Genomic DNA, 25,055 nt, shown 5'->3' on the forward strand with positions numbered 1-25,055 from the left:
TCCATTCAATGAAATTTAGATTGGTTGGAATATGTTTTCGTGAATATTAAAGAGGGGAAAGCATGCCTACTAGTGGAATAGACCTCCTATAGATATTTGAAACAATGCCCGGAAAACGTTTAAACGAGAGTTTAGGTTCAAAATTTGGGCAATTTAAGTATATGATTCGCAGACCTATAATAAGGGGAAACTGAATACGGATATGTATGCATGCCAGTAAAGGAAGTATTAGACATTTTGAAATGCAAATTGGAGTGAAAAGCAGGGCAAAGAGTAATGTTGGATAAAAATGCTTTGTTTGGGGAAATGTTTGCGGTTTACCCATGCCGATTGGATGAATATGTCAAGATGAGAAAATTTGAAGTCAATTAAGTTTCCCTTCTGTTATGACTTTCGTTTACCTTCCACGCCATACTATATACCTGAGCACCAACAAAGCCCCAACCCTGAAAAATTAAAACTAAAGCATTTTTCCCAGCAAGCTCCAATTGATTTTTTCGCTGGTTTTCAATTACATTTCATTGAATGGTGCAGTAGAAAGGGTCCTCAAACACGAGTAGGCATTTATGCAAATAACGTCTCGCCATTCCGTTAAGGATAAAATACCCTGCGTGAAACGTTTTCCTCTGCATGTTGCTGTCATAGCAATGAATATGACTTTTTCCTATTTATTTAGGTACCTATATCACTAAATATCTCACATATTCTTGGATCTATTATGCAACCGTTAACCATCCGTCAATTTAATTTCATCTCTATTCTAGTTTTTCGGGACAAAATAAATAATTATTCATGATGCTTTTACATGTAATCAAGGTTTTTTTTAATTGTGGTGAAGTTAACTTGCTAAAAAAAGATTTTGTGGACGAATAGAATTGTATACGTCACATTGGATAGAAAAAAATCTGCCGTAAATTACTTTATTCGACATCTAACGCTTCTTCAGTACCCAGTAATAGCGCTGTCAATTATTCCAATTATGAATTATTACCAAAATTAATGGACCAGTAAAATTGGTCAGAGAATGTAAAATGTGACAAAAAACGACTGAGTCGAAATGTCATGGGTATGAAAGAATAATAATAGTTTCCATTTTTTATGATTATAGGAAAAAATTATATTTGATGCGAGGAGTTGTGCTAGTTCATTTCCTAAATCCATGTTAGTTTGTATCTTTTTGTCATATTTTCTGCGGAAATAATGTGATATTTTTACAGTATTTATAGTGAATCTTTGCTTCAATTCAAAGCATCTAACTTGAGGGTAAATGATGGTAATTCATTTTACTTGATATTCAAACCAATTGTATAACATTAATAATGGTGATTAATACGCTCAATATTCTCCAATCTAACTTCCTTCATGATGCTCCCACACATTACTCCAAATGTACGAGTCAAAGAGGAGGAAAATAAAAAGGACATAATAAGGTTTTTCGAAGATATCCATTATTCCCACAGATTTTTCCCATTATTATTATTAATTTCTGCTTATAAAATTATGCCCTTAACTTTTGGACTATATTCTGTGATATATTTTACCAAGGTATCCATGAACACACATTCAATCTAACAAAAATGGTGATATCATGGTAATGATGGCAAAGATTGTAATAAGTGCTGTATTCTCATTTAAGTCGGCTAAACAATTCACCAGAATGAAAGCGGGAAATAAAATTATTTCACACCAAAAGTGAGTATCTTCTGAGTATTGTCAAAATTCTAAGAATATAAGGTTTCAAAAGGCTCGGCACTGAATCAGGGGGCTCCGTTAGTTTACCGAATTCCTCATCTACGTACCTACGATGAAATTCTCTTCATTATGCTCTCAAGTAATAGCCTGAAAAAATATCTAGTCAGCAAGTTCGAGCACGTATTAGTGATTTACGCATCATGCAATCTTTGTATAGCAGATTGTTTTGACAATTTTGATGGGAAATACACTACGTATTGAAGTGAATCCATTATTGGGGTTTTCAGTGACCTTAAACACTACTCTTATTCGTGGATTTCTGAATTAAGTAAACATCGGTATGACATATTCCATTGTAAAGGAATTTTAACGTTGATAAATATCCCCACGGTATTGCTTCAGCGTAATTATATTCACAGCATCACAGGTATTAGATAGCTTTCTTAGCAATCGGTAGAGTTACATTCTGCAGCGACACATAGCCCTAAAAGAGATTAGAACTCAACAGTTAGCCATTATGTGGAATTATTTCCCTCTAATTCTAATAATATCTCTTTTATAAATATGAATCTTGAGTAAAAGTAACTGAGGTAGGAGAGATGCAGTGCTATGTCATCTTCATTTAATGAAAAAGAGAGCTTTTAGGTAGCCGAATTCCTTTGTATATCACATGGGACTTGAAAATGACCTGACGGTCGAGACGCGTCGTACGTTTCTAAATAAATTTTAGGAAAAATCGCTTTCTCTCTTTTTTATTGAATTTAAATTAATCATGAGGTTTAGGTCTTCAAAATTATAAATATTTTTTTTTTAATAATGTTATCTCAGTAGTGGGTGAAAGATTAAAATCAAACTCAATTCGTTCTCGTATTTTCGCTTGCAGTGCGGATGCCGCCGCCGGGAGCGGAGAGTCCCGGGCGTCCCAGCCCCATCGGCGGGGAGTCTCCAGCGGCGGCGGCGGCGGCGGCGGTGATCTGCCCCACGCGGGAACTTCGCGGCAAGGAGAGGCCGAGGGGGCGGAGAAGGTCACCGCGGCACACCCCGCGACTCTCCGGTGGACTTCTCCTTCTCCTCCGCAGCGGGTCGGCGGCTGCCGCCGTCAGTCGCTCAGGGCCTAGAAGGGTCCTCTGGTCGGGGGTGGTCGCGTAGAGGTGGGCCTGATGGCGTTCCCCCGCGACCTTCAAGCCGGCACCTCGTCCTCCACCCCTCCCGCTCACCCCATCCTCCTCCTCGCTTCCTCCCTCCTCCTCGCACTCTCCATCCAATCAGCGCACAGCTTTCAGCACGCCTCTTTGACGTCATCACACTACAACCAGCATCACCACCCCGCTCAGCTGCACTTGGCGCTAGTTTCCAGGTATAGTGATCATGGAAGATATTTTTTATTGAAACTTTCCCGATCTTTTAGGAACTATGCTTTATAAACACTTTTTCAATCTTGAAATCAATTTCGAAGCTCTCCCTGTTTACTTCAAATAAATAACTTTCCATGATAACAATATTTCAGTGTACAAAGTGATGATTCGATATATCATTCAATTCAAATAAAATTATCCAGTTTTCCGATATAATTTTAAATGAAATATAACCATTAAGTTCAATATTTTTTTTAAACCTTTAGTGTTAAACTGTTTAAGTGTGAAACAGAGCTCTCTCTCAGAGATCTTCCACTAGTACCTTCCATTAGTACCTTCCTTTCTTCGCAATAGCGACAAATTAAAATTCTTGACAGTGAAATATTTTTATTACTTTCTCACCCTTACAATTGATGAAAAAAGTTTGAAATAGCTGATTAACAAGGATGTAGTTGTTACTGATCTAACAGAAAAATGAAATTCCAAAAATAACTCTTACGTTTTAACACTAGTTCCACCATCGTTATTAAAAAATTGTCCAGTTCGATGATAGCATAGTCTTCCGTCAAAAATTTGATTCCTGAAGGATCCTTTCTCTGTTTGCACATGAAAACATTATTCTACAATACTATACAATAGTAAAAAGCTGGAAATACATTCCACTACTGAAAATAATTTGTCCTCCCTGGTTTTCTGACCTATATTGAGCACACGATGTGCAACCCCTATCATCTGTCTCTTTGCAGGGATGACCCAGCCCTTCTGAAGGCCTTCGAGAAGTCCGTTTTAAACTCGTCCACCCTGGCCGTGGGCGCGGTGTCTCTGCAGCCACTTCCCATCCTTCTGCCAAGAGGCGAGCGAAATGGCAGCAACGTTCTGCTCTCTGGTGCATCGCGGTGGTGCGATGCAGTCAAGGGCCGGAGAGTGGTGGCCACCGTGGTGCTGGGAATTGGTGCGCGGAGGGGATACACGACTGCATTGGCATCTTCTTCAGCGGGAGTGCCGGTTCTGAGCTGGCCCGGGTTCGAGCCTGGGCAGAGGGCTTACTATTCACCCTTGGTGAGTTCATAAAGTCAGATCTTTTTCCAGCCTTCAAGTCTATTACTTTTACTTTATTGACATAACGTTGGATTTTATAGATAAGCTTTTCACTAGCTGTCCTGCCGGCCTCCTTCGTTTAGAATTGTCGACTACAAATTTTGCACGAGGATTCTTGACCGCAGAATGACATCACTAATAGACGGTGACCTTGAATTAAATTACCAATGTTTACGCACCCCATTACGTTTAATGAGCTTGATGCTTACGCATCAATTAATGCGTAAACATTGAGCTCATTAAACAGATACAATGACGATTCGAACTAATCCATATGGAATTTTTTGGTGTAACAGCTACCTTAAAAAGGTTGGTTAACAAAAGAATTCCAAAACAGTTTCCAACGCATCATTTTTTCTTTTAAGACAATCCTCAACAGCAATAAGTTGAAACTACGTGAGTGATTTTTAGTAATTTAACACCTAAGATAGTCAATATACAATAGACTTTAGCAACACCACTACCATGTTTCTGATCTAGCAGAAATAGTGCTTTCCGGAAAGTTTTCTTTATCACCTGCTGCTAAACCACGAGGCATGCAAGTATTATTACTACAAGCCAACCTTGTACAATCAGTATCTTGTCATCTAGACACTCCGGAAACTATTCAAGCAATATACTCATAAGCAAAATAGGAAAAATTGCTCTCTAGCATTTAAAATCACGTTTTCTCTTGAACAAAACAGCAATCGCTATTCAGTCACTAAAAACACATAACAAACTAAGATGGGAGAACTATATTGCGAGGATTAACTATGGGTATATTTGGAACATCGTGGCCTTGGTCATAAGTGAACGACAAAGTAGGTACACAAAGGCAACACATGGTAGGGATTACATAGTAATGGGGAACAATACGTGCTATGAATAATAGATGACTGAAGGAAGGAAGGAAGGAAGAACTGAGTAATAATCTTTAGCCTCTCTCCTAATGAATTCATGTCTTTAAAGCCCAGGGTAGGAAGGGAGGAAAGTTTTTGCTGGTAAGGCAGAAAAAGCTGGGAATTCTGCGGTAGATTAAAATCTTTTACTCTATTCTTTATTAAAGTTGAACCGACACGGAAAACGAGAGAAATAAAAAGTAAGAGTCCTAATTTTATAAACGGTGCCCTCACATGATTTTACTTTCTTGTGGAAAATTCGGTTGTCCTCCTTACCAAACTTCACTTTCAAAGCCCTGAATCAAATTCAGGCGTTGTAGGTTCAGCTGTAGGAATGACGCTTAGGATTCTATCTCCATCACCATAGTGGGAGGTTTGAACCCCTAGACCCCCTGCTCAATTCGGCCTTGTCCTGCATGTGAATTAATGGATTTTAACTCTGCCTTCATCCTCAGGAGCTGAGTCAGCTGGAGGTCCGCTACGGGCCCTCGGAAATCGCCGTCGCTAAGGCCTTGAAAGTCTTGCTGCTAGGCTCTTATTGGCGCTGCGTAGCTGTCGTCTCGGACCCTTCGCCTGCAGCCACGCAGCTCCGCATGGCCTTTGTCCACGAGCTTAATGAGCCCTCCTCCCACCGCCCCTCCCAGCATCGAACCCAGCACACCAGCGTCCCCGCCCACCTCGCGCCTTCGGTCGTTGTTCTGCCCTCGGACTCTAAAGACGATCTCAGGGCGGGGCTCAGGAGGCTACTGCAAGTTTCCGAGGAAGCCAGAGCCAAAGCTTTGCCATCTATCATCCACGAGTATGGAGACAACAGAGAGGATGGGGGTAACTGGGTAGGTAGCTGATTTGGCCAAATGTGGGTCTCTTTTTTACTGATTCATACATATTCAATAGAGTATGTGCACTCGGGAGGAATACGATTGAAATGCAGTTTATTCGATAAAATGTATCGTAAATATCATTACTTTCGATTAACAGCATTAATTGTTGCTTAGTTTGTTTAATAATTACTATTTAATATGCATTGTTTTCGCAACGATATTAGGCAGACGAAAACGCTCACCTATTGGCTCCTCGGTATGTGACGTCATTCTGGTCTATTTCATCAGCGTGCAAGGTGTTTATCGTGTTATGATCGTGTTTATGATTCAATAAACTACGTGGATCTGATCTGGAAAAAGTTGGTGGATCTGATCTGTGTAAAGGGAAATACGTTTAAGTGCTTATCATGGAATCAGGTTTCGTGAGGGTTTCTTCAAATAATATCCCGAAGGTGGATGCTTCAATGATTGACCGTGCTGATTATGTTGGACTATACCTACATGCCTCGGCACGAAGTTTTAATGTTGAACTGGAGCTTTTTTGTTGTCTTGTCTCATTCATAATAAAGAGAAATGGACGGGAAACCTCATCGGAAATTAGGTCTAACATACGTGAATTAAGTAAGATTGTTTACAGTAGGTAATTGGCCAAAAGTTTGTTAGCACGATTCTAAGGTTTATGGAAGTAAATGTGCCGGTACGTAGATAACTATCGATATTTGTATTATTGTCATTTCAAATACCGATCATAATTTAATTTATCTATTTAACTATTTTCTATTCTATTATTATTTAACCTACTGACTCGCGAAAAATAATTTTTCATATTCAGTTATGGCCCGTGGTGACTGGATGAATATCCATAGTTAATTATTAAATTGCCGTTACTGAGCTGGGTTCTTCTTCTTCTGGGCTATTTAAGGTTTTAAACGTAAGCACAAATAACTGAAGTTACATTTTGGTCCAGTTTAAGCAGTAATCTGATCTTAATTTCTTTAAAAAAAACGCACTTTTAGTCGACGTATTTGTTCTTTCGTAGAATTAATGTATTCAAAAGCAGAGTTCTGATTATCTCAATGTTTCTACAAGTTATTTTCAGTTCGCTAAAATAGATATGTCAGTCAGATGTACATTTGCTTGGTTGAGGTTTATGAATAGCATTTGTGAGGTATATCTAAAAATTGGTTATTGAAAACTTGGTCCGGATGAATGACGGAAATCTCTCGGGCTGGAAATCAAATATTTGATAGTTAGATCAGACGATTACTTTTCATTCATTCGGTTTAAATATGCTTCTCGAAGCATTTGTTAGCACAATTTAATAATTGGTTCATTTTATATTTCTTCACAGCATAAGTGAATTGGTTTTCAAGATACAAGTGTCTTGTTATGACCGGTTATGACTATCCATTAAGCGAGGAATCCCTGCGCGCGGTGCATTTCCAAAAAGTAGTCCCGACTTGTGATACGTAATAATGAGCTAATTTCACATCCGATTTGGAAAATATTAGCATCACTGTGTTTGGAATTAAATTACAAACATTTTGAATACCCAAACTATCACTTTTTATCGAAAATTAATTTTCCGTTTTTTAGTTATTAGTACGGGTACAGTTACTAAGTTAGTTACTAATTAGTGACTTATTTTTCTCGAATTAAGTCGTATTATTTTCAAGGATCATCACTGTTTAAGTGTCTCTTAATTTTAATGTCACTACAAATCTGCAAACGAACGCAAATGCGAGAACCGAGGAGTAAGAAATACGATTAGGTAGTTCGAGGTAGAAAAGTTGATAGAGTCTTGTCGTCAGCGTAACCGAGAAACAAATGAATTAAAAGATGTAGATGATGGCATGTACACACTTTAAATCTAGTTCATAAGGCATTCCATTGCTTCTTTCCAAACTCAGTATACGCTGTAGAGGGGCTCACCCTAAAGAACTAGGAATGCCTGAGAACACGTCGAACAAAATGACGTCACAGCCTTGAGAATGTGGCCGACCGGTGTTTCAGCGCATCATTAATTTTGCGAATTTTAATAATTAATATCTCGCTTAAAAAGTACCTCTCTATTCTCAGACTCGGAATTTAGCCTAATTGAGGTGTAAATTATTTTTTAAGATCACTTCCCAAAAATGTGCACATACTCTATTCGGGAAGAACCTGATGCGTAGTTTCCCGCGGCGTTGTCTAGATGATGTCTCCATGCTTCTGGGTTTCACCGCGTGGATTTTCTTTGCGACGACAGTTTCTCCGGTATTCTAACCGGCGTCTTCAGGTCACCAAAAATTGAATCCCGACATCGACCTTAAGACGGCGGTTGGAATACAGGAGAAACTGTCGTCGCAAAGAAAATCCACGCGGTGAAACCCAGAAGCATGGAGACGTCATCAGGAAGAACCTATTCCTGAGGAATAAGTTTTTTTCCGGCTCTTCTTTCTTAACCTTTGAAGTCGACTGAGTCGGTATTTAATCAAGTCTATTCACTCAGCAAGAGTGACCTACCTATAATGCTTGCTAGAAATGGATTGGAATTAGCAGGATAGTGGGGGCATGAAAGAAAGCTATGGTTTCCACAGCCAAGGTAAAACGGGTATAGATCTAACGCCGCGATAATTCCTCACTGCCTCTTATTTTTTTTAATTATGGATATTTATTTTATATTTCCGATATTTATAATTTATCTTGGCACTTGCACATTGCCTTCTAACCCATATATAATGGAAGGGCTGATTATCCGGGACGCCATTGCAACCAATGCCTGTGTCTTACTTATACTTCCTTAGCTTGCATTTGATACTATATTCATAAAATACCTGTACATGAATTAAATGCAGTTAATTCAGCAGTAAATTATCTAATGGAGGATAAATTTTTATTTTATGCTAAAATATATTAATACATATAATACAAAAAAATAAAAATGAATCGTTCATTTGCCTAGCTTTTTTTCAAATTAACATTATCTGCTAGATGGCACAAGGTAACTTGTGTGTAGAATCATTCTGTCCGTTGGGATTATATCAACTGAATTTTCACAATGATTAATTATATATAGCCGAATACATGCATGTGCATAACTGCTGTTGTCTCCATTCACCACAAAAGGAGTACAGCGAATTCGAAGACGCCCCTGGCGTGTCCGTGTTCTTCGGCTCGGCCTCCTTCGTCCGCCGCCTCCTCAAAGAGGCGAGCCTCCTTGACGCCGAAGAGGATCTGGGCGTGGGACTTGCCGTCAGCGGAGACTGGGAGTGGCTGTGGGTGGACACCAACGCCGGCGTCGGAGTGAAGCCCGTCCGGCGTCACGCTGCGTCGTGCAGTAACGGCACAGCTTCCGCCGCCGCTGGAGAGGGAAAGAGGCCGCCGGAGACCAGCGGCTCACCCGCTGGTTCAGCGACCGCAGTCCCACACCTCACGTCCTCCGCGGCGACTCTGCCGACTGCGCTGGGATGGTCTCCACGTCTTGGCGAGATGACTCCGCTCACTCCGCTGCCACCTCTGGGGAGATTTCAACGTTCGGCTACCGGAGACCATCCAATGTTGACTATGCAGAGCGACGGCGAGGCAGAGGAAGATGGGGACGGTGAAAAGAGCGAAGAGGAAGGAGAGCACGACTTTGAGGAAGAGGAGAACACTGGCGAGGTTATTTCCTCTTCTTATCTCGGTTTTGCTTGTCTAATGTCCCGTTTATAAGATAAATTGGCGTTAAGGTAATTTTAAGAATTTTTAGCGATTTATTGGATTGGTACTTATTGGATTTGTATCCCGACGTTTCGTGGACGTTTCTGGTCACTTTTATTAGGGTAGTTTCTTTCATCAAAGAAAACAAAAGGCATTGCGATTCGTTACCCACCATTAGTATATTTATAATATACAAATTATTTGGTTTTATGAATCCCAGTTTAAACGAACGTTAACGGTCAATTTTAATCTCATTTGAAAAAGCCCAGATTGGCGCCCATATGATGACTCTCCACGTGGCGTCACAGGAACCTAGATTCTATACGAGTAGCCAGGAGTTTTACATTGTCTGAGATTACCAATGCATACATGAGGCACAGAGCTCAGGAAAACATCTCTTAATAAATCACCTATTAAATTGCCTATGGTCGGAAGTTTCCTTCATTTGATAGGGTATTAATAATCCTTATTTAAGACAAGCGCTACCTGCTAGCAGGGTACTTTACGCTACCACCATGCTCGAATGCTAGCAGCCTGCATCGTAGCGGAGACCATAGCCTCGCACCCACGTGGTCTCACACAGCAGCAGCCAGACGTCACGCGGCCTTTCCCAGCATTCATAATTAACCGTCGCGTTTTTGCGCGCTTGAAAAAATGTTCATATTTCATTTTATCGCGAAAAATAGATATCGTCATTTAAAAATCTATGAGCGTAAAATGCGTACTCCAGGAGTATTAATGCTTCGATTTAGGCAATAAAAAATAGGAAACTATCCTACTGACACGAAACGTTTAGTAACAAACCGAATAAGTATGCGGGGCACACATCACCATCAGCTAAAATGATCTGCGAGAGAGAGAGAGAGCAATGTTTTTCTTTGGGTCCTTTTTTATTCTTTGCCCCACTGCAGTGCACTGGTGGTAATATCGTTAACCTATCTCCGTACATTCTAGACATGGGCTCAACAAATTTCAATGGTATTTACTGACTGCTTCGGTTATTTCTTCAAAAGTTTATACACTCATTAATTTATTCATTCGAGTTGACCAAACATTTTTCTAATTTAGAAAAGGTTATCATTTTTATGCAAAAGCATTTACTCCCCTTTCACTGACAATTGAAATGGAATATAAAGCTGGTTATATTTTATAGAAAATATAACATGACTACCTATTTTGAAAAACGATATTAAAAAACAATATGAAAATGTCTATAAATTTATATTTATAATAAGAGACTTTTAGGAATTGTTTGTGAATAGATAAAAGACACATAGGGCTGCATCATAATGTATTGTCATTGCTCCAAGATCTTGGCTACCACCTCTGAGGTGATAGTCTTTGGGATAACCCATTTTAACACTTTAGAAATTATAAACAATTTTAATATTTCCTGGTAAATATTATTCCGGAATTCTTCTCGGACTCTACGCAAGGTTAATTCTGTCGTGCTGGGAGGCGTTTCGAAAAACGACTTGTCTTTCATTCTCAACGCGTGTTTCTATCTGAATGTCCAAATTCACATTGAACCGCATCGACCGCTTGGCGAGTACAACAATACGGCTAAGGTGACGTCCCATTGGCTGACGGTCTTTTGAAGTTCTTTATTTACTCTCCCTGTGATTTTTGTGAAAATAATTACAGGAGTCCAAGCATCTCTTAAATGAAAGCCGGCATCACGATTGAAATTTTTTGATTGAGGCAGATCTCGATTTTTGGAAGACAAGTCGTTTTCCGAAACTTCAGCGAATACGACTGAATTGACCTGGTGTAGAGACCGAGAAGAAATCCTGAATTTAACAAATTTCTTTTTCTTTTTGCTGTATTTTGTTGAGGGAAGCGCTATATAATAACACTATTATCTTTCATAGGACCTGGCACCCGTGGGCCTGCTTCAGCTGGTGCCTCGGACGTCGACGCGCCTGTGGGCGGGCAGCGGTCGCAAGGCACTGCGGGCGTCGGTAGAAGTGGCCGTGGATGCCGTGAGATTGGCGCTGACGAGGATGAAGACGCCGCTGGCGGCGTACGGCGGCGCCAAGAATGGCAGCGACCCACTCGTTGTGGATTGCTGGAACGAGCCGAGCAAGCAACTCAAGAACTTCTCCACTGTCGTTCACAGGTAAGTGCTCCGTTCTGCCTTTTCAAGGTAAAGGTATTTGGGGGAGAGACCGACGCACAGTGGGCTGAAATCGAAAAAAGCTGGCCAAAAATCATATCTTCCATATTTTTACAATTAGCTCGATGAAATTTTTCCTCCTATTCTTACTTAGGCTATATAACATAATTATAAAGACATTTTGCCGAAAAATTAATCCGGGGAGTTTTTTTAAACAAATACGCGGAGACGGAAAAAAAAACAAAAATCGACTATTTGGACCGCTGCAGTAAAGAGGGAACATTTAATTGAAATTAATAGCTAGGAATAAAACATTAAGTAGTTTAACATTAAATTTAATAATTTAAATAAAAATGTTCATAATAAATACATAAAATTATTTTTTAAACATTAGTGATTTAGTCAACTAACTTTGCGTCAACATTTTGTCCAAAAGTACACACATAAGAAAGCACCTCGCAAACAATTTATACCATAAACCAAAATACCACAAAATTATTTAAGAACCATAATAAATTAACATAAATATATAAAACATAAGAAAACATAAGGGATAAATTTGCCAGCCACTACCAGTTTTCATCGGATTCCCAGCCGTCACTGTCCTCATCTCTGTCCACTACCAGTTGGCTCTTCCAATACAAGTATCGTATATCCTTTGAAACATTTCTTTTAGCATTTGTACGTACATAACTATTGGATATTAGATGATCCGAAGTAAGGAGAAGCCTTCGGAAAAGATATCTCCTTTCAGTTCAGCGCGAAATTTTTGGCGTGTGGTGCGCTCGGAATCTTCTGACATCTTTGTGGCGATATTTCAAAGCTTCCTTCGAAAGTTGGCCAATTGGAAGCACTGCAGCCTTGGCAATTGATGCTCCATAAAACAGCAATTTGTGCACCGTGGGGGGCGTGTAGTACCACGGATACAAATCCACGAAAAGGTATGCAGTTTCTGAGCAGTACTCGCTGAAATTGGCATAATCTATCTCAGGTCCAGATGTCAGAGCTTTTAAAATTGAGGCAAACCTCGAGATGAGTTCCTCGCTAATGCTTATTTAAAAAGGAAAAAAGTCCTCACCAAATCCTTCTTCCAAAAATTTTAAATATTCATAACAAGTTTTTGAATTAATATATAAAAATCTATATAATTTGAGTTTTTGGTGGTAAACATACCGGTAATTTCTGATGTTAGCTTAGGTTCAGAAAAAAAACGTTGGGCAGTGTTCCCATCATTAGTCATGCCTTGACCATGCTTTAACAAGTGGTCTCAAGAAGAGTTTCATGCATATCTGTTGGGAGCGGTTTATCCTTCTCTAATCAACATCGAAATTTTATTACAAACTGGTTCTCTTGCATTCTTTCCATTTCTAGATATACCTATTGAAAAAGTATTTATTCATGAAGTTCTTCAACATTTCCTTTGTCTTCTCGTCTTTCCCCAAGTTTAACTTACCATAAAGATATTGAAGGGCCAATTTACGTTTTGACGACGGCGAATTTACATTTTCATTAACAATAACGTCATGTATTTCTTTGCGGGTTACTTTCATGCGCTCCGTTTTCTCTCATCCAAAATATCAACAATTTAAACCACCGGGCAAGGAAATCGAAATTAGAACTTAATTCTCTGAATAATACACACGATCACAGAGATTTTACTTGGAAAACGTACCTTTTTATCGTTCCGAGATATCCTTCGCTAGTAGTAGTTCGGCCTCAACGCTGAAATTTCAAGGTAAGTATACTTAGGGAAAATAAACCCTGGTTCTTCGCATCCGTAGCGCAAGCACTCACATCCTTTCGCACTTACGAAGACAAAATCATTACTTTTCTCGGTAAAATCGTAAAAGATAATAGTTTTCAACCAATTGAAAAGAAGCATTTGTGGAAAACCCCGTGTGAGCTACTTCGTAGAAAATTGTTTGCACGGATGTCGAAGGGAAGCGATCCTCAACAGTCCAAAAACCCATTCATAGACCGAGGCTATAAAGCAATAAATGGCATTTCTAGAGAGGGACAGTTATGAAACGAGTACAGAACTTCTTTTACGCTAGATAAGAATCATAACACAGTGGTTGGGTTTTCGGGTACAATAGGGATTAACGCGGTCGGCAGGGTAGTGCCCGCCGTTGCGGCGCGGCGGCGCTCCGCCACACGTGTGCCCTTTTCAGTGTTTGAGCTGATGGTTGCTACGTATGGCCTAGGAGAGTACGGATATCAGAATATGCGAGTTTATAGTGGTTAGAATTGGGTTTTCCAAGAATTAATGCTTTGCAGCCGCCCGCTTCCCGAGACAAGAATCTGGTCTGCCAGCGCAATCGTTGAGTCGTTTATATGTCTCATGAAGGAAATTGTAATGTGCGCTTAGAAAAATAGAACAATAAGACTAATATGGCATGCTAAATGTATGCAGTGCATGTAAGTGTAGTTTCGTCTCACTTTTAGTGAATTATCCTCTGCCACAGCTAAGTCTGAACAAATGTTCGCATCAAACCACCGCGTCGGGCGGTTGGACATACACGCACATAACTTGACAGGAGAGGCGGGGTGGCAAATTGGGGCAGGATTTTTCAATTGATAACTAAAGTTGACACTTTATTTTACAATGTGGTGCTAAACACTTCGTGAAGCAAAGTGAAAAACATCAACTTTTTCTCTACATTATGTTAAAAATACATGAAAAATAGGACATTTTAATTGTTTAAATAAAAGCAATAAAAATTATCGCTATAATAAAAACTTTCACTACAACGAATTATGAAAATGTTCATTTTTATTATGGAATGGTTTAAAATTAGGCATTTTAAAACATAACGCAACAGTATCAAAAAACTTTAGTCAATTTTTTCAAAATATGGGAAAAAAATTTTGAGATAATTTTTCATTAAATTCACAGACGTCTCCTGCTTTAAAAAAATGAGTTATGAATAAAATTATTTCAGTAATGTGGTCACTGATTATTCTGTAATTTGAAAATATAATACTTTTTTCTAAATTAAAAAGTGAAAAAAATCATTTTTGGCCAGCTTTTTTCGATTTCAGCCCACTGTGCGACGTCTGAGGCCATTTGCGCCATGAGGGAAGTGTATGGAGGATAGGGAGGAGAGAAACCCCGCGTTGGTATTAGCCTTCTTTTAACGAAAGGCACCAAGGGGAACACGGCTTTACGTCCCATCCGATGGACTGAGGGATGTCCTTGAAATTTCCTCCTCTCACAACATCCAAGCAAGCACCGGGTAGTCTCTGAAAATTCTCTGCCGCCGCTAGATTTCGAACCCGAGTCCACGGGGTGGGAAGCCAACACTGTAGCCACACACAAACCCGTTTTCCGTCTTTTTAAGCGCATAGTAAGTTCGTAAGACTTGACTGTGCAGGAACTGAGAACTAAGGCTGCTTCTAGAACTGCTTGAAATAAAAATAATATATGTCTAAATGTAAATAAAACCCCGCTAGCCTACTCAATAGTAGCGTGGTGGGGGAAATACGACACCAGGCGTTAAAATGAAGAATAATATTTGGAAATATAAACAAGGAAATAAAGAAAGTAAATGCGCTTACTGAGCCCTATTATTCATAATAATCCCTTATTTTTCAGTGGATAAACGAATTCCCATATCTATCCGTTAGGAAAATTATCTCTCTTAATTTATTATTCCTGTCAGACCTAGAAATAAGGTGATATTCTTAGATGATATATTCACCGTGTCGCCTTGAAAGGTATCCATACTCGTCTTAGTAATGCGCTTAATAAATTTGCGTGGAAGTCATCAAGAAATATTTAATTTTTTAACGGTTTTCTATTCACCGAAATAGTTTTATTATAACGTGATTAGATGAACAAATATTGAATAGCCATGGCTTCACTTATTTTGTTGTAGCATTATCTTCTTCTGTGGAAGAGCATGGGAACGAAAACTCTAAAAAATTCCAGAAACACTTCCATTATAAATTTGTTTGTTCTTTCTTTTTATCACCTTTTCACACGTAAATTTTCACTTTATTTATATTTTGTAGATCGAGAGAGCCTAGTAAATTATTTATGTCGGTTAGGATACTCGAAAATTTCAAATATATTAATTACAGTGAGAAACATACCATCTAAATTTGAGTTGATATCTTATTACGTGCAATGATAAAGCTATGATGCCGTAAATAACAATACACTTTTTAAGGTGACAAGGTGACCTCGGAAATATTTCCCTCACTATTTCGTCCAAGAAAATAATTCACAAAATATTGTTGCCATGTCCATGAAACGTTTTGCAAACTGTCCCAATGGGGATTTCCTCGAACAACAGACTATTTTGAACATGTATGTATGAATTGGTTGAGATGCAGTAGGAAATGGCATTAATAGTAACTGTTTAACTTTCTTCTGGTGCTGTTCTTTCAAAATCGTTTCCTCTTCAATTATATGAATCTCTTCCTAGCAATTCTAGGGGAGCAAAGAGGTAGTGAGATATCTTGATAGACACAGACAGGAACGAACACATTTCAATTTTTTCCCTCCCTCATTGTATGGTGGTGAAAAAAGACAGGGGACATTTCCTGGTCGCCGGTATGGCGCCTTTTGAATAACCCAAGACAATGAAGCGGCAATTATTTAATAAGATTCGGAAGTCTTCTCGTGCAATTTGTCTCTCGTGTGAAACGAAAAAACTCCTAAATGGGTTAACGGCGTTATGAAAGGTTGGAAGATTAAGCATAGGAGGGAGGAAACGGACTCTTTTACTACATCCGCGTCTGAAAATAACCCTTTAACAGCAAGGAAAATGGTTCGTTTAAATTACGATCACGCATAAAGCTGGCATTTTCTTCACCTCAAGAACACGTTCTATACTTTGAAACTTCTTTCATAGTAGATAAGTCAAGCCCTGAACGAGTTCAATTTCTTTAATTTTACTAGGTATTTGAAGTATGCCATGAAAAATATAATCCTTTTCCCCCTTTCCTTTGCCACGGAGGTCATAGGCATTTCACACGTGGCTAACGTGAAATGTTCGAAAATTTGCGTCGTTTTTTTTTCCTTTTTTCTGGCAAGATTGTTTTTAATTGCTTTGAAATAATGCGGAAATTTGTAAATTACTTTTTAATTGCTTCGTTATAAATTGATAGTTAAATAAGATTTTAAATGATGGATATAATGATTTCATTCATTTAATTGACATCTATTTGCTTTTAACTCTTTAAAGCAGTTTTTCCATTCACCTAAATATTATTCGTTTTTTTAACATCAGGATACATTTACATCAGCAATTGCTTAAACCAAATGGAAACACAAATAAGTTAATTTTTAATTAGAATATGTTAGTTAGATTAGATGGTTCTTCTTCAATTTTATTTTCATAAAACACCGTCATCAACAGCTGATGGTGAAGTTCACTCCACATTTAAGTGATCAAGTAATACATATTATTAATTGGCCAAAATCGATATTTTTGATAGCTGATTTCAACCAAATTAAGGTTAAAAGAGGCCAAATTTATAATATCGTTAATCCTATACTATCACTTATCTTATTGAAATATCCAATCTTATTGAAATTGAATTCATACACAGACAAAATTTTCTACACAAAAAGATATATCTTAGCTGGAAATAAACTGTGTATATTCACTAACGCCTTTAAATATTGGCAAATATAAAACTTTAAATGCATCTCTAACTCTACGTGAAAGTGAGGTGTAACTGTACTTGAATTGAGTTTAATACTGTTAAAATATGATGATAGGTTTATATAATAATGAGCTGCATTAAAAGTCTCTATTATTAGGTACCTACGGTGAGTAGAGAAAATCCAAAAGAGGGAAAACTTAAATTAGGTAGCTCCTTTGATTTCTTCCGGAAATTCAATTATAATTTTTTCAGGACTTAACTAGCATTCCCTTGTCAAAAAGATTTGTCTGGGCTACTTTCTGAACATCCGTTCCTTCTGCTTCGACCATATAAAGGAGATTTCTACGTGGTTAATTGAGAATCTGGATGAGCTTTCAAAACTTTTGAAAGTGATGACTGGATTTCGCTGGGGCCCAAAACTCGAATGTAGGTTTTTCATTTGCTCCACGGGTGAGTTTCCTCGTCGCATCTCGGTCCCAACTTCATCCGTCAACGGGTCCTCAAGGGCTCCACCATTCGCTTCATGCCGAAAACTTCCGCGCGACTTCGTCACAAACTCGTTCCTCGGTGTGCTGCTGATTGACTGGGCACCCTTCACCTCCACGCAAAACCCACCATGCAATGAGGAGTTATATCAGCAAAAATATGTTTATATTAAATGATATAGCCCACAACCATAAAGTTGAATCAAATGTAACCAATCGTGTAATTAGAAGATAGTTCAACATTTTCTCTGTTTTTTCATTGATGGGTACTTGAAAATAAATTATATTCAACAAGAACATTCATAAATGCTGGAATTTACAGGATGGATGTAATGGCATAATGCTATATTGACTCCGAAAAATTGGCTTTGATTAACAGTGGTTAGTACCGAAGCTTAACTTAAAGCGTAGTGTAAATACCGATAATCATTATAATTGATGACATCTGAACTTTAAATGCGCGGTATGAAGGGCCTAAAAATTCTTATTTTTTATATTGATGCAAAAATAGTTCATTCATGGTCAGTCTACGGATAAATTTTCCCACTTCACTCCTGATGGAGTCATTAATAACGTTTAGATTCAGTTATTTGATGCAAATTCATGCGTTTTTCCTGCTAATTTTATTCAAATAACTTCCATTCCCCATTAAGAAACCAACTTTAATGACAGTGGGTTGCCGAATAGTTTCTATTGAATGTTTTTTATCACTCTGAGTTTGGTCTTTAAGCGTAATATGACTGAGTCCTATTTAACGACTAAGAGGACTTCAACTTGCCATAAAAGGTCTTCATCCTGAATTGCCTGTTTAAGGAGTAATAACTGTCTAGTTCGTCATTGACTTAAATTAATAAACCATAAAATATTTACGTTTCATCTGATAAGTGCCTATGAATCGAGGTAAAATGAATTTGGATCTTTGCCAATGTATTCTTTCTAAATAATTACGGAATAAATCGTTTAACTTTGCTAACGTCATATAATGCGACATAGGAATGACTCGAAGGAAAGCACCACTATCGCATACCAGGCAAATCACGAGGCATGTATTTGTATAATTCCATGTCATTTGATTCTGTCCTGAAATCGATTTTATTCTGAGCTTACCCAATTTGAGACAGGGTGGGTATCTCTAGCCCATCCATTTTTCAATCCCCTCTGCATTCTATATCTTCCATTTAATGATTTTCATTTTTTTCATTCAATTGTCAACCCCTATAAATTCCTGTACCTGCTGTTTTCTTCAAATCGAAAGAGCAGTTTTAAAAGGTTGATTTCTAAGTCAGCAAAATATGGGCAAAAATGAAAGTTACGGATAGCAGCATAGGAAAACTTAATAGGAAAGACCCCAACCGCGCCCGGGGGCAGGCGCGAAACAGGCATAGTCCCATAGCATTTGATTATTTCCTTTTAATCAGTACATTCTGCTATAGTGTAACTATTTCCTGGCTTATTACATATTATGGTGAGCTCCTCTCGGGATTTCCTATATTTTAAACCAATATGCTTCACCCGATTTTCTACGGACCACTTGCCCATCGTTATTAGGATGAGTGTGTTATTTTGAGTTAATAAAAAAAACCTTGATACATATCCATAAGTACAAAAAATCAGGTTACTCCTGATAGTCCAAATTGACCGGAAATCTTGGGAATGTGAAAGAAAAGGATTATTTATACCGTTGTATATTCTCTATAAAAAAATAACGTTGTTGATACATTTTTTCAATGCAATACCACCGAAAACAGAACTACTTGGCCTCTACATCCGGGTTTTCGTAACATTTAGCAATTAATCGTACACGAACATCCATGCCCTTGGTAGGGGCAGCAAACCCAGGTGATACTTGAACCGGCGACCTTCGGTTTGGTAGGAAAGGACTCTACCCCGCCGTCACCGAGGCCGGAAAATTATAAAAATCCAAGAGGTGACAAGATTTCGCCAAAGTACATTCTGCTGCTTATAATATTCCTCTATCGATTTTTTTGCGTCAACATATCTAATATATGGCCATTCCCTAGGGTCTCATCCTGTCTTTCATTCTTTTGGCTTGCCCAGCTCGAGTCGAGTCTTCGAAATCGATTGCCTTCAAGGGTCACCCATACCGAAGCAGGGTCGACATCTCAGTCCCACCCATCCCACACCCCCTGGCCGCATCCCTCACCCCAAACCCCAACTCTACCCCTTCCCCTCCTACCCCACCGGGCCCATCCATTTTCCATTAATGGATCCAGTGCGAGAGAGCGGCCCTTTACTCCGTCGCCGCTGCCGACATCCCCCTTAATTGCATGCAAATTTTAATCAGCAACCCTCAAAGCGCCAGTCTGGTTTTCTTCTTTCATCCATCCTCCCTGCTCGCCCTTATAACACACATCCGTCCACCGACGCACACCACCCACGCTTCCCGCTGCCACATCCGCCGTCGCCCGAGATCACGTTTGCACTCATCACGAACAGTTTGCGAAGCATGTTTTCGTATCCGAGCACGCTTTAGCGAGGGTTTTCGGGTTGGACGCCTTCCATCTGGGCGCGGTTGCATTCCTACCTTCCCTCACCTCCATGCCCACTTTGCGCGGCGAATCTGGACTTTGAGTCTGCGGGAGAATTTATTAGGATTTCCTGTGATGTTAGTGTATTTAGGGAGTAAATTAGTCAGCCAATAACGAGATAAGGATGGTATACCTCGGTAAACCGTGATGACTGGGAGCTCTTGGTGAATTTCTTTCCAGTGCTTCCTGAGCAGTGTGGAAATCGATCTCAGTTTCCACGCTTGAAATTTCTGTAAACTTTATGTTTTAGCCGTAAATATGCGATAGGTTAATAATCAGATGAGTGGTCGTACAATAAAAATTTTATCTTTTCCACAAGTTATTAGTTTATCACGCTCCATTCAGCTTTTTAATTTTAATGAAGATTAGAGGACTTAATCAATATTTATGAAGACTATTTTCTTACTCAAGGTATCATAATTATGGACTAGTTATTTTCTTCGCCTTTTATATTATTATTAGACGCCTTCTGGGGCCGGTTGCATTCCTTCGTTGTCTCGCGATCAAGCCCCCTTTTGCACGGAGAATCTGGACTTCGAGTCTACGGGAGATTTTATTATGGTTTCTCATGATAGTGGCGTATTTAGGGAGCAAATTGGCCTGCCAATAACGAGATAAGAGCGGTATTGCTAGCTTTCCACGCTTAAAGTATTCTTCAACGTTATTTTTCAGTCGTGTTTCTGTAAAAGGTTGATTATTAGATGAATGGTAATTCAATTGAAATGTTATTTTTTCTATAAGTAATTTCTTTATCACGCTCCATTCGTGTTTTCTAATTTTAACGGAGATTAGAAGACTTGATCAATATTTATAGCGAGTCATTTCTTTCTCAAGGTCTTATAATTATGAACTAGTTACATTCATCAAAAATCTCAACCTAAAACCTCAATCTCAAATAATTCTTTGCACCATTGCATGGTTATGAGGAAATGACCTAGCTTACAATGATTTACTGCTTCTGTTACCCCTATCCAAATATCTTCCTTACAAAGAAGTGATCGTCACGAAGTGTCTCATGTGTTTATAATTACACTCTGGAATGTAATTTTGTCATTTCCGAAATCGTGAACGCTTTACGCTTCTATTAAAAGGGTTAATTTCAATTACCCTCACAGCTTACCTGAGACAACGTCATCTTTCAGCCTCTAGAGGATAGCCGATCTTTTCATAAGTTTTTGAATGAGTTTCTGAGTGTATAGCGCTAATGGGACGCAGTGCATTTCCGCTGTCTCAAAGCCACTATCCGCTTCCATCAATGACTAGCTAATTGAGCCTCCGAAGAAAAACTAAACATTCTCTTCCATATTGATGCTGCAGGAACTCATATTTACTGCAGGTTAAAACGTTAGTGATGGGTCTTGTCTAAACGATGAATCATTCTCAACAGCCTAGACACGACTACATCATTTCAAAACTGGGTCAGGATCTTATGGTATAGGGAGTTAAGGCACTAAAATTACAATAAAAAAACTTCTTTTGAAAGAATTCTTAGTATAACAGATTAGCCAATTTTTAATATTTACAAATATTTCATTAAAATCCTTCTAATTCTGTTTTCATCAACTTCATTTATGAGTTTAAAACTACTAGACAGAAATATATTATACTCAAGTAAACACTTAACTCAAAGTAGCCACTGCCATTATAGTTTATCTATTATGCATGCTTAAAAATTTGAATTCACGCTTAAATAATTACGGCAAGAATTATGGCTATTTGAAAACAGAGAGTGTTCTTGAGGTGTGTTACCAAAGTCGAGGATGATGTTTTCCTTTAGGGTTTCGGCATTCAATGCATTGTTAGGGGGCTGGTAACAAATTATTAGAGGCTAATTTCTTAAATTCCCTGATATATTATTAGGGGAGGATTTTGACACTTTCAAAAATATCTCTCATTTACACCACTAGGTAGCACTTGAAATAAAAAAGAATACATCATTCATGACCCTGGTGACTTATTCATTATGTGGATTCATTAGTATTCAATCCAAAGATTAGTTTTGCTAAAGTGAGGATATAGCTCAACCCAAATTGCACTCACTATTTGTAACGTTTGCGGGACCTGGGAACGAAATCGAAACACTGACCCTCAAAATTTTCGCACATTTTCAGTTTTTGAAAACCATTTTACAAGACTAAACTTTCCATAAATAGTACTTTCATTCATACTATTAGGAACACTTCAATGTATGCTATTTTATACATTATATTTTTCAATTAATTGAGCTCTCATAATAAAGCGGTCGATGTTTTTTGCATTATTTTTTTATTTTAGGCAATCAGAGCTGAAGATTGTTAATTTTTACTAGCACTGGAGTTACTTTCCTAATATCAAAAAAATATGATTTTTCTAATTATGTATAGGTTACAAAGAAAATAATATATTATTCGTGGCCTTGGTGACTAATTCATAAAGTGGACTCATTCGATTAGTATTCAAACCAAAGATTGGTTTTGGATAAGTGAGGGTATAGCTCAACCCAAATTGCACTCTCTATTTGTAAATTTCGGCGACTCATGCAACAATCATTAAAGTTATATTAACATTACTTACTATTTTTGGCATATATTACGATAACTTAAAAATAGCGATGGATACTCAGAGAGCAAACTAACGCTTTTCTGATGTAGAAACCCCAGCCTTTGGATCGGTAATTGTGGACGTTTGTATTCGTAGGATTCGGGGTAAAATATATTGCAGTGTATTCGTGTATGTAATCATAAACCCAGGCTATAATCAATAGCAGTGGATATTTAGAATACAAACTAATGCTTTTTTTATGAAGAAACCCTAACCTGGGTGCGGTAATAGCGAACGTATGCATTCATGAGATTCGGGGTAAGTTATATTGAAATGTATTCGTGCATGTAAGCGTAGACCCAGGCTGTCGTTCGACATCGTCCGCTTCCTTATTTTTCGTGTGGCTCGTCGACGACTTTTTTCTCCTCCTCCAACTTCCCAGAGGAGGATTTTGTTGTTCCGTATCCGTGTCAATCGATGGGTCGATGTATCACTTCTTCTCCTTCTTCGTCTTTCCCGCCCGGTCGTATTTTTCACGCAAGTGTCCCCTCCGGAGCCAAGGAGCACTCATCTTCAGGCCCACCCTAACCTCTCTCCCTCCCCGTCTCGGAGGCCGTGCGCCTCCGAGACTTTTCCCTCCTCTCGTCTTGCTCATCGGAAAGTGCGGGGGAGTCCCTTTCTTTTGTTTTCGCCCTCCCATGCTCCCACCCCCTGCTTCACTCCGCAGCAGCTATGGGGAGGAGGGAAGGTTACCTCATTTAACCAGGCCTCATTCAACCCCCCTACCATTCGCCCCCATTCCGTTTGATCCTACTTTGCAGGATAGTATTCTCTTTTTTCCAAATTGCCGATAATTACTGCGTATTGACCATCGGGTTTTTTTGTGCTTACTCGTGGTATAGAGCCTACGTGTGAATCCATGGGTCTGGATGATTTACGTGAAGAGGGAAGAGTTTGATATTCAAGTCGTAATCAAACTTAATATCCCTTGTATTTATAGTTATTTACTGGAAGGGTCAGTGTATGACAAATCATGATGACCAAGGATATTAGGTGACTATCGGTGGAAAAAAATTGCTTACTTATTACATATATCTATGTAATAATCTTCATCATAATACGTATCTTCAATTTCTATAGTGTGAATTTAGCTATGCACAGAGGGAATATGCACAGATGAAACTCCAAGGAGGTAATGAAAGAGCGTGTCCTTCAACAGAATAGGATCCTGTTAGCCCTAGCGGATAATAATAGTCTTTTTTCCTATTTATTTTCTTGTGACAGCAATACCAAAGTGATTTCAATAGATTCGTGGTTCTTACCAAAGAGAGAAAATAATTTCGTATGTGCTTTATGAGGGAAAAAACCCAGTGCAGATCCGAGACACAACATTTATATAAACAGAAATTCTCTATGGAGATCGAAAAATTTTTTTTATCAAAGAAGGAGACATTTTTTTTATTCTGCTCGATCCATTTCTAACCTATCACCACTTATCAATTTCATTCATTTCGCTTTTAAACGAATTTTTAAATGGTTAAATTGATTTCACGTTTTGTCTATGGCTTCTTTTTAACTCTGAAGGAATCACAATAGCAATAATCATCCATCTCTCGGCTCTATGATTACATTTTTAATGTATTCCAGCATGTCAGCAATATATCAATTTAACGATTATTTAGTGCCTGATCTTTAGACATTAATACTTTCATAGTATAAGTGAAATTTTGAATAATCTTCTTGTCCAAATGTCGTACATTTAAAGAATCTTGTGAACGTATATTTCTCACCGTAAGGGCCCAAGTTACTTTTAAGTATTAATAATAAAACTTTATGGCTTATATCTCACTACTTATCCTATGGTAAGAAGTAACTGCAAATTGATTCTGAAATCTGTTTTCAATAATGTCTCCATTGTTTACTTACATTTTATTGTGTTCTTTGCCCATCTCATCTCACATAAAAGAATGGTAAATTCTGTATGTTTGGAAGGTTGCTAAATCACTCCTTCCACTTACATTTCTGCCATTTGATAAATGGTGATTAGTTAAAGTTCTTGACTTATTCTTTATCCTCTTTTTCCGTTTAGTTTTCAAATAGAAGAGTAAAATCTGTTGATTGAACTATATACTCAACAGATGGCTAGATATTACACGCCAGTGATCATTTACAGGGTGAAAAAAATCACTTTTTAAGAATTTTTAAATTGGTATCCCACGTAATCACTTTCGTTCGTGATTT

At 38.4% G+C, this 25,055-nt stretch overlaps 1 protein-coding gene across 2 annotated transcripts in view; it reads left to right on the forward strand.

Annotated features, from left to right (window-relative positions):
- Window positions 1–2,647: 2,647 nt before the first annotated feature.
- The window catches only part of LOC124155987, a 74,414-nt gene continuing 52,006 nt past the window's right edge, over window positions 2,648–25,055 (forward strand). For both annotated transcript variants that reach the window (XM_046530239.1, XM_046530240.1), the window contains exons 1-5: window positions 2,648–3,049; window positions 3,794–4,106; window positions 5,482–5,859; window positions 8,956–9,489; window positions 11,400–11,647. In XM_046530239.1, coding sequence (XP_046386195.1) covers window positions 2,853–3,049; window positions 3,794–4,106; window positions 5,482–5,859; window positions 8,956–9,489; window positions 11,400–11,647 — 1,670 coding nt within the window. In that variant the 5' untranslated portion in view covers window positions 2,648–2,852. The remainder of the gene's footprint in view (window positions 3,050–3,793; window positions 4,107–5,481; window positions 5,860–8,955; window positions 9,490–11,399; window positions 11,648–25,055) is intronic.

This window comes from Ischnura elegans, chromosome 3 (genome assembly GCF_921293095.1).
Source record: "Ischnura elegans chromosome 3, ioIscEleg1.1, whole genome shotgun sequence".
Lineage (NCBI taxonomy): Eukaryota > Metazoa > Arthropoda > Insecta > Odonata > Coenagrionidae > Ischnura > Ischnura elegans.